The 11,257-nt window shown below is 41.2% G+C and overlaps 2 protein-coding genes across 2 annotated transcripts in view; one reads left to right on the top strand and one right to left on the bottom strand.

The window, feature by feature from the left end:
- Nucleotides 1–1,007, bottom strand: part of LOC101854561 — a gene marked incomplete at its 3' end in the record, with an annotated part of 2,624 nt that extends 1,617 nt beyond the window's left edge. The window contains 1 exon segment of the mRNA XM_013080442.2: nt 706–1,007. Coding sequence (XP_012935896.2) covers nt 706–869 — 164 coding nt within the window.
- LOC101846569 overlaps nt 1–10,606 on the top strand; it is a 13,938-nt gene extending 3,332 nt beyond the window's left edge. Inside the window, exons 2-3 of the mRNA XM_005094619.2 lie at nt 7,967–8,080; nt 9,911–10,606. Of these exons, the coding sequence (XP_005094676.1) occupies nt 8,044–8,080; nt 9,911–10,440 (567 nt within the window). The 5' untranslated portion in view covers nt 7,967–8,043 and the 3' untranslated portion in view covers nt 10,441–10,606. The remainder of the gene's footprint in view (nt 1–7,966; nt 8,081–9,910) is intronic.
- Nucleotides 10,607–11,257: the final 651 nt, after the last annotated feature.

The raw sequence follows: 11,257 nt of genomic DNA, 5'->3' as shown, positions 1-11,257 counted from the left end.
AGTGGGTTTTTGTGTGTGATTGTGCGTGAAAGAGAGAGAGAGAGAGAGAGAGAGAGAGAGAGAGAGAGAGAGAGAGAGAGAGAGAGAGAGAGAGACAGACAGACAGACAGACAGACAGACAGACAGACAGACAGACAGACAGACAGACAGACAGACAGACAGACAGACAGACAGACAGACAGATACTGTATGTTGGTCACGACATATGAGCAAATACTCAAGGTCTCTCTCTCTCTCACACACACACACACACACACACACACACACACACACACACACACACACACACACACACAAACACACATACACATACACATGCACAAACAAACAAACACTCATACACATAAACACACACACACACACACACACACACACACACACACACACACACACACACACACACACACACACCCACATCCACCCGTGTGCTTGCGCTTTCATACTGCGCGTGTGTGCAATCTTTATTAATATGTCTATCTATTTGCTGAGACAGGCAAACAAACAAACAGACGCACACACACACAAAAGATACAGACAGGCATACAGTCACCTACCTTTCCTTTAAACTTTTTAAATCAGCTTTTTCTTGTGAGGCCAAAGGTGGTGAGCGTCTTTCAGCGCTGTTAGAACAGACCAACCAACAAACAAACAGACCACCATACACACAAACATAACATACAAAACAGACATACAGACACCACTTACCTTTCCTTTAGACCTTTCAAATCAGCGATTTCTTGTGAGGTCAGAGGTTGCAAAGCGTCTTTCAGCGCTGTAAGGATGCCTGTGTCTTTCGCCAATGACATCATGAAAGCAACACTGCTGCTGTTTACCACATCTGTAATTCGTGCACTGTACTCCTCTGCCATGCTGAATTCAGTTAATTAGAGCTACACACGCTTGGGTTTTGATTTTTCAGTTTTAGAATCTAGGCGTAAGCAAGCCCACTTTTCAAATGCATGTACTCGACACGTAGGAGGACGTTTTCAGGACACAACGTTGACCAAGTTGGGCGACGAAGTAGTTCAAAATATAATGTCTCGTTCAAGGGGAAAAAAAAGCCCGGAGAGAGACCAGTGGCGGTGGGTAGTGAAGGGCTCACGGGCTTGAGGCCTTCCTCCCCCCTCCCCACCCACTACCCCCAACTCTATCCCAAAGTAAACAAAAGTTTCTCCATATTATACTGAAATAAGCAGTTGAAACCGTTATGACCGCACGCAATGAACACAGAATGATCAACTTGGCGGCTTGCTCGTTTATCCAATCACTGTTGTCACCGCTTACAACAATAGTAACCCAATAGCCAATCAAATGTCTTTAGGGCTCAGCAAAGGATGAGCCCTTTCTCACGGCCCGCCCTTAATGAAACTCCTCCAGTAAAAAAGGTAAAATACATTAAAAAAGAACACTGTACTGAGGGCTCAGGCTCTCCTATCCCTGACAATGGGGTGAAAGTTTACGACACACTTTCCCCCTCTGACACAAATATCTATGCGCTCATTGGTTCTTTGTTAGGTGCGTTCAACTTTCTCGACTACACGGCCTAATCCAGCTTATAGAAGCAATATGTTTGAAGTGCTGTGTGTGCATGTTTGTGTTTGTGCCGCTGAGATTTAACAGTTATAAATCAGGTCGAACTACTCCTAAGGCAACTTTTACTTCACATGAAAATTAATTAGAGGAAATTTGGAACCGTCACTTACGCCATCCAGATTGCATAGCAAATTAGGCTACAAAACGATTGTGATGAAGAATGCAAACATTTTATTCTAAACTGATCTATAGCAGGCTCCATGAAAGAAAATGGTTTAGGCACAAATGGATCCCATTTCCCAAAGAAAGTTTCTTTGCCTCAATTTTTACTCTGGCACGACTCAAGCAACATTATTGTGCATCACTTGCAGTGGGATGACTACAACAACAACAAAAGAGGGCAAAATGTAAGCACCCACAAAGGATCATCTATATTATTATTACCCGTATCATAACTTGAAAGGTAACGATGACGAGAAAACAACCCAGAAGGAATTGAATCACCAGAAAGCAAATTTTTTTAAAGCGTTAACCGACTAAGTGTTTCTTGTTGTAGATCTAAGTATCAATCAAAGGTAGCTCAAAATTTGAAGCCAGTAATAGACTGAGGGAATATTTTGATACCGTAAGCAATCAGCTGCCAAAGAACAAAAGTAACCGACAAGGATAGACTATCTGTTACTGTAAGATAAGTGACCTTCCAATTGAAGTCAAAAGATTATACATGTAGTAACCCAAAACGACATAAAAGTCAACAATCAAAGGGTTATAACTATTCAAGAATTTCGGTCTTGGTCCAAAGTTGTTTTACGCATGTGGTAAAGACAAGTGACAAGAATAATGTAACAACAGGCAAGTTTGATGGAAAGAGAGGCAGAGGGAGACAGGGGGAAAAGATACTGGACAAGATGACAACATGACTAGGAGCAGCAAGAACAACAGACACCATTGCTGCAACACAAGACAGAGTGAAGTGGCGGTCCATGATCGCCCACGCCAGTCAGTAATAGACTGAGGGAATATGATGATACCGTAAGCAATCAGCTATTGCGTTCAGGCAACTTCACGACAGGTTTTTCCCCGACACAAAGCGAGCTCAGGTCCTGAAATTTCTCTGTCGAGATGTAATTAAGTCTTGTGTTCAGTTTGTGAAGAGTGTGGTCTTTTACGGGCTTCTTCAGTCTTTTGAGACAGAGAGATTTGAACTGAGTGTCGAGGTGGCTTGTTTTTATGAAGATTGTATCTGGGAGACTTTTTGTGACTCGAATCTCCATGATACTGTTCCAGTTTATTTCACCCGCATCTGAAGCTTTCTTTGCCTCCATAATGCGGAGATCCTTTGACAAGGTCTTGAAGTCAAAGAAGTCATCCCACTGCAAACTGTGCACCTTGTACGGTTGCTTCGGTCGTGCCAGAGCAAAAATTGTTATTTGCTGCGATGGAAGGAACAAGTCTCACGCAATTTTCACTGTATGCCCGATGGCGCTATGGACAGAATCACCCTCATTTTGAACGTGATTCGTCTCGAAAAATCTCGAGATTCCTCTAGGTTTTTGCTTCTGCTCAACGTATACAGCAAGAAGGCAGGGGTAATGGAATTCTTATTCTGGCCAGTGAAGCCATCTGAGAAAAGGTAGGCTTTCTTTCTGCCTCTTTCGTCATAGAAATTCAGGGCACTGTACACTGATGTTTAGATTTTGGATGATCCGCGCTTACTCATTGTTTCATCTCATTTAAAGCAATGGCAATTCTTGTCCCCAATGTTGTAAACTGAAAAGTTGTAGTTGTAGAAGATTGCACTTTCTTGTGAGACAGGCAGGTAGATAACCTGCTGAAGGTCAAAACTGGCACACAGAACAGTTGCATCCCCTTGTGCTTCCTTTTTGCATTGTGCTTTGATTTCTCTAACCTTTTGTTTTTCTGAACATGATTGTCATATTGAGCTTTCACAGCTTGACGTGAAGACTCGTCTCCTTTAAGGTAGGTGACACATAGGTCTTTTTGGGGTCGGTGGATGGATAAATTCTTCTCCTTAAACACGCTCTTGTAAAAGACAAAACTTGGTGGCTCTGGCTTTGGTTTCCTCTCTTCTAAGAACATATACATTTTTCTCTTTATCAAGTCTGGACTGAGATATTCTCTTGAAGACGATGCTCTAAAGAAGTGTGACTCAATCATCGGGAACCTGTCAATGTGATCAGCCACCGCTTTTCTTATCTTTTGTTTTTGTAGAATCGCCGCCTTTGATTGAACTTCACCTCTCATTTCTCCTTCAATCGTCCCTGATGAAGTGACTTTGTTCAGAGCAGTACGCTTGAATTGCTCTGATATCCCAAGAGTGTTGAGAAAAAACACATTACAAACTTGAACACTTTTGAAATCAACAGTCTGAAAGTACTGCCTGGTTTGTTGCCTTCGAGATGTCTGTACATTGCTTGCTCTTTTCTTGGGTACGCATTTGATGTGTCTGGCTAGATAATATTCTCTTTGAAGACTGAGGTTCCCCAATGCGTGGTATGCGTCGAAGAATGCCTGCTTCTGTTCATCACTGATGGATGAGCTTTGGCGTTTACACTGGACAGTACATGTTGGCTTGCATCTTTGTTTCATCTGCCTTCTTCCGACTATCTATTTTGTTGCAATGCTCATTATATTCTTGTCCATGATTTTGTTTTCGCTTGGCCTCTTTCTGTTTGTTCAACCTAGGCACTTTCTCCCGTGAGACCTCTCTTTCACTGCCTTCTACTATGTAGATCTAATCCTCAGGCAGGCACTCTACTGCTGCAAGATTATTTTGATTCCCATTTTCATTTGCTTCTCTGGTGACTGCCATCTCATTTATGTCAGTATCTTGCGTTCTTGGACTCTCAATCCTTCTCCTCTTCTTCTTTGTGCAATGTCCGTGCTGATGACATGAAGAGACATCCTGTTGCAAATGATCAAAACAAAGCAAATTTTCACATTCAGGACAGGCTGCCCACACTTCTGCTTTGCACCCTCTCACCTCACACTGACCTGGGCTATATTCTGGTTCTCTGTTTGAGTCATAATCATGTTCTGACACATCGTCGCAGTTTGCTTCTTTCTTAGTGCTGGCCACATCTCCCCGAATATCATCAACGCACTGATCCAAAACAATCATTTCTTTTTCCTCACAGGTACCGGTACCTTCAGCGTCCTCATTTTGCATTTCAAAATCGAACTCGCCAATCCCCCTAGCTCCTTCATTCGAATGCCTTTGTCGTTTAATTTCTCTTTCAGAGCAGAAAGGGGTATGTCATAATCAGAATCACTGTCTGCCATTCCGACGTAGGCTTAGTTTCCAAATGTTTCCTGAAACGACACAGATACAACTCGCAACATATGCTCTTTGCTTATAATATTAATAATATGTGTACCACCGCATTGGTGTAATGATAAGGCTCTTTCTTCGCCTAGCATGCGGAAGACCCGAGTTTGATCCCAAGTGTGGACGATCTGCATTTTTTCTTCTGCTGAGACTTTTCCCCCTCTCAGCCTCGGTGTTCACTTGTCTGACGCTATTTCGTGAAATGAGAGTGGCAAACGAAACAAAACAAAAAATTACAGAAACCACGTACAAGCGTATCGTCCCTTACGCTCCTACATGTACGTGTTTTCGCAAACAAGAAACTTTTCCTTTACGCTAGTAGGTGTATCTGTAATATGTCGGTAACAGGGGTGGCTCGTGGGTCTAAAAAGTGGGCGTGCTCGATTAAGCTATTTAAGGTTGAGGATAGTCAAGGGCCTAGTAAATGAGATGGTGTATAATCTTAGGATCTTTGGGTTGTTGGGGGAGAACCTTGTGATTCTATTTTCATTCTTTTTATTTGTGGCTTTGACTTCTAGAGCTAAATCTGTTTGATAGCTAAACGTCAATTTAATTCATCCTGCATTAGAACTGACCACTCAAGCTATACGTTTCACCACTCCACTACAAAACCGTTCAAAAGCACAACTCATAGGACGATGGATGACTTAAGTATGTCACGTTCACCTCTCTCGGGTTCACGGTCACATAGTCACGTAAAATAGTGACAAGACAATGAACCAATCAGAATTCACTTGAGCACTCCGCTGGATTGCTCCGGGGCTCACATAATTTGGGCATAGAATAGTGCGCAGTCTATCGCGTTTATTTTTAGATTGCCTACTGTGGGCTATGTTTTGGTACTATTCGTAGGTCAGGTTTCCACTGTTGAATATCCTGTTATGATTAGATACAGCTCATGAATTTTGACATGGCATAGTAGATGTTTTACCGCACTATAGACACAGAAATGACAGTTACGGCGCCACCGAAGACCTTGTTTTGATATAATATTTGGCTAGTGTTTATTTCTGGCGCCTTTTATTTTATTTTTTGTGTGTTTTCTTTACGTAATAGAACATTAAAACATTTAGGGCGGCACTGCACGACCGTGCTCTATAGACGAACCGCGCCTGGTCGGTAACTAAAGCTGGCATCGATTCCCCGATTTGACATAACATTCGTATTGTTATATCTGTAATCGAGCAGTGGTTCTAACTCGATTTTGACTAAAATGTTAGATACGCTTAGTACGTGATTACAATCTCCAATGGTCACCCACCTCCGCCTCATCGCCGACATATTATGCTTGACATAAATTTATCACATGTATAGGCGATAACTCTCTAATCACTCGGCCACTGAAGAGTCAGCAGTCGCTAGGAAAAAATATTGAAAAGAAAAAAAAATGCCCAAAGAGTAAACATTAGGTCGGTATGGGGGCGGGGGGTGGGGGGTTGTTGTTGTTTTTTCTGTTTGGAGGTGGGGTTTTTTGTTTATGTTTTGGAGGGGTTTTTTTGGTTTTGATTTTGGTTTTGCTTTTGGGTTTATTTGTTTGTTTGTTTGTTTGTCTTGTGTTGTTGGGGGGGAGGTGTTGGAAGGGGGTGTTAACGTCCCACTGTTGCCACTTTTGAGAGGTTAAAATTTTTGTATCGCCCACCAACATGTATTTCCAAGCGGGGCATAAAATAATGCCTGCCACTATAACCTGTGTGATTCTCACCGCTCATTATTACCAAAAATATCACCCAGGTTCGAAAATTCTGTTTTAAATGTATACAGGGAGGCGGTACCGGTACGCTTACTTTGAGCTTTCTGCATTGTTCTTAACTGCTATAAGAATTACTTTTCTTTCGACTGTTGTTTGTATCCGATTCATGGCAAATGGCTTTCGTGATAACATTTAAATGTTATCTTATTGTCTGTTCTGACAGACCCAGCTGGAGAGCTGAATTCACAGTGGGCAGCAAATCATATGAATGAAGCTTCCCCAATAAGAAATAAATGTTGAAACCAAGGGTGAAATATTCTCCTCTGCGGATGTTTTAGTCATCGTCAGACATTGACGGACTCTTATTATTGATGTTGATAATGTTGTTTTTTGGGGTTTTTTTAATCAGGCCTCTTAAGGGGGGGGGGGGCTGGTTTTAAATTGAAGATTTTTGGTCAATTTATGGTCTCCGGACTTTTTACGTATCATAATACTCCAATCACTTGTAAATCTAAAAAGTGTTTAGTCTTTGTGTTACAATCATTATCTTTCAGATTTTCTGTCTTAGAACTTTTATTTTGCCTACTATGTAACAGAATGTCGGGGTTTTTTCTCAAAACTTTAATTTTTGATGTTTTTTCTCATCTACTTTCTTATTTTCTTTTTGATTCCAATGACATTTTCATGGCCTTGTTATTCATACTATAACCTAAGTTTATACAGGTGGAAAATAAAATCGATTCTTTCATGAGTGAGTTACATGGATGAATATGTAATCGAATTCAAAGGCATGAGGGGGCAGGTCAGTTATCCATCTCCAACTGTTTTCCTATTTAAGATATCCAAGATCCCAACAGTCTGAAATTTTGTATTGAGTATATCTATCAGTGTACCAAATTTGGTTGGTAAAAAAAAAATCAATTTTACTTTTATGAAAGCCGTTTATTTTCAATATGGTGGCCGTTACCATGGCAACCTTAGACTTAGACAAAAAAATTAAAGTTACATTTTACATATGTTTTCCTGTGATACCTCCTTGCTATAGGGCTTTATCTAAAAAGGCCATAGTTACCGAGATGGGTATATAAACCACCCCACCCCCCCCACCCCCCTTAAGCATTTATTCGACACCTTTCGCCGAGAAAATGTTAGATTAGTTCTACTATGGACTTTGATGAAGACAACTTTTCTGACTTTTCAGCAATACTTATTTTTGTTCTTGACCCGCGCATGGAGTACCTTTTATGAAACGAAGTTTGTTCTTGTCGATTTATGATTGGTACCAGAGCACTTGACAGACCAGTGCGACTCCTAGACTAGACGCAATCATGCACACTGGACGAGTTGAACAGATGACCATTCCTTTAAGTTTTGATTGTCATTTTATTTTGCAGGCTTCCACTACAGCGAAGAGGTCCATGAGGTGTTGGAGGAAATCAGTATCCGTCTCACAGAGCCTAACATTAACACCATGCTCACCAACATCGCTGGTCTGAAAGAGAGACTAGGTTCGTAATAGTAGTAATAATAACAATGAAAAATAACAACAATAAAATTAATAATAAAACAATGATAATGATAATGATAATGATAATCAGAAAATTATAATAACAATGATAATAATAATGATGATAATAATAATAATAATAATGATGATAATAATAATAATAATAATAATAATAATAATAATAATAATAATAATAATAATAATAATAATAACAAAATAATAATATTGCGAAAACAGCAATAGCAGTAGCAATAGAAATAGCAATAGCATAGTAATAAGAATATTAGTAATGGTAATATTGATATTGATAATAATGATAGTAATAATTACAATAATGATAACAATGCATTTACATCATGCTCTATGCGTTTTACAACCATTATTACTTATTATCCTAAAACACTCAGAAACTTTCGCAGCTTCCAGAGAATCATTATATTATGTACGCACATCGTGACTGCTATTATAGTGTGGCCGTTTTGGTGATGACTCGTCCTAGCGGTAAAACCAGTTCCAACGCCGGTGTGTCCCCATGCTGAAAGACGACATTCCCTCACTCATTTAAACTGTCCACTTATTCTGCAACTTCGCAGAAAAATGAAGAGAAAACATATTTTGAATTGGTAGACTTTGACCGTTAGCAGAACAAGTAAATTGAGGAGTAATTTGTTATAACTTGAAAACTTCAGTCATTTGATTTATTATGCATTCAATTGCAGCATTTGAAAAATTGATCATTGAGATGTTAAAGGGGTGCCACTTTTAAAGCTGTCCCGTTTTTTTAATACAAAAGGTTAAACCCTTACAAAATGATTTAGTAATGGATATGAAGAGAACGCATCATTGTTTAGCTAGGTATTATGTGGAGTTCCATGGATTTTACGAATTATGGTTCGAGACCTTTATGTGGAGTTCTTGAACTTGAGTTTTTTAGTTTTTAAAGAATATTTATAGCCTTCTGCCCACGTGGAATGGTACTTTCGTACGAGGTTGTCATGGCACTGACCTCGCCCATACCTAGTTCCCTAGTGGTGTTGAAAGGGGCGTTAAACCTATATTTTTAAAGCATAATAAGGCGTGTCAAATTCTTTTTTCCTCGAGTGTGTTCATAGAGTCTTCTCTAACGTATCCTGTAGTGGTCGGCTTGGCTGCAGACACCTCTTCAAAACTGTCAAAGTCATGTTGACAGAGAGGTATGGTCAGGAAACCAAATCAACGTGTCTTGCAGTTGTTTTTTCAAAAGTTCCAGTGAAGAACAAAACCTACCACCGTTTGGGGTGTAATGGTTAGACTCTTCCTTGTTGACTCAGGAATCCTCTCCCGACGAGAAGCAAATCTGTTTTACCGAGCACGTGGATCTGAATCTCCATCTTCTTTTTGGTATGCTGAATCCACATTCACGCCAATCGTGAGGAAAACATTTTTAGGTTGAGCGCTTGAGAAGGCTTTAAGTTTAAGTAAAATTTGTCGAAATCTATCAGACCCCATCGGGTAAGAAATCAAACAAAAACAAAGAAACAAACAAAACAACCACCCTCCCAAAACAACAACAAAAACAAACAAACCAACAACAAAAATCTGATGAGCTCCAGTACAACTGGCCGACCCGCGATAGCTAGTTTTCATGTCTTAGTGTTTCAGACTCCCTTTACTCTATTAATTACTGCCACTTATTGAAACTGAGCTCCCTCCTTTACGTTTCCTAAATAATTCCTAGCATTTTGACCGAATTATCGAAATTGAATTTTGTAAAAAAGTAGGCCCTTGAGCATAAAACTCTCTCGCCCATTGTCCCATTTATGTCTTAAACTCTCTATCCCTCTCCTCTCAGAGACAGGTATTGACGTCATAGAGTTTGGCTGTGGTTCTGGACAGCTGCTGGCAAGTCTGGCCACCAGTTACCCCAAGAGCCGCTTCACGGCGTCCGACGTGGCTCCGGAACTTGTCGACAAGCTGCGCGGGAAATGGGGTCACCTGGCCAACATGTCCTTCGAGATACACAACCTGTGTCGTTTGGGAGAAACCATGCAGAAAAAATATGACTGGGTCTACTCGGTCAACGTTATTCACGACCTCTCGAAACCGCAAGAGGCGCTCGACGGCATGCGGGGAATTGTGGAGGAAGGAAATGGGGTGTGCTCTGTCATCGAGCCTTGCATGAGCCAGACTGGTGCTCACGCGGAAAGTGTTGGGAACTCAGCTGTTGCTGCCTTCTACGGGGTAAGCACCTTCATGTGTGTCCCCGAGAGCTTCCAAGAGGACAACAGCGTTGCCCTGGGTATGTGTGTGGGCAAAAAGGGTATTGTCGATAGGTTGCTGAAGGCGAAGTTCAAAGTAGAAGACTTTAAAGCCCTGACTTGAATGCCCTGTATGTCTGCACACCCGTTTGATGACATGAGGCACAGATTATCATGCTGTATATTCCACATACAGTGTACTTATTAAGAAAATCAAGGACTCTTTGTGCTGCAATTGAGACAGACAGACAGACAGACAGACAGACAGACAGACAGACAGACGGACGGACGGACGGACGGACGGACGGACGGACGGACGGACGGACGGACGGACGGACGGACGGACAGACGGACGGACGGACGGACAGACAGACAGACAGACAGACAGACAGACAGACAGACAGACAGACAGACAGACAGACAGACAGACAGACAGACAGACAGACAGACAGACAGACAGACAGACAGACAGACAGACAGGCAGGCAGGCAGGCAGGCAGGCAGGCAGGCAGGCAGGCAGACAGACAGACAGACAGGTGGGGGGGGGGAGAATTTATTACATGTATTTAGTTCTTTCCCTGGTATTAGAGATAAGAAATGAAAACAAATTTAGTACAAGATTAAGCTTGTACAGATCTGCTGCTGAACATGTTAAAGTTGACATTGCTCACATTTTTTCTTTAGTTGATTCCTGTTAGGTGCATGCGCCTGTATTCAGAGTCCACCAACTCAAGTTGGGCCAAGGCGGTTGTATTCAAGGTCCAGTGTAACTTCCTAAAGTTTACGTAAACCAGAGCCTGTTCTCATGCGCTTTATATAACAAAAGTGCGGCATACAAAATGATACGCCAAATATGCCGGTCCTTTATGTATCTGTATTAACTACTTAGGTAAGCCACTTCAGCGTTATAACGTAACATTAATTCAATCAGCTTCATTGCC

This window comes from Aplysia californica, unplaced genomic scaffold (genome assembly GCF_000002075.1).
Source record: "Aplysia californica isolate F4 #8 unplaced genomic scaffold, AplCal3.0 scaffold00086, whole genome shotgun sequence".
Classification (NCBI taxonomy): domain Eukaryota; kingdom Metazoa; phylum Mollusca; class Gastropoda; order Aplysiida; family Aplysiidae; genus Aplysia; species Aplysia californica.
This window is presented reverse-complemented; position numbering and strand designations above follow the sequence as displayed.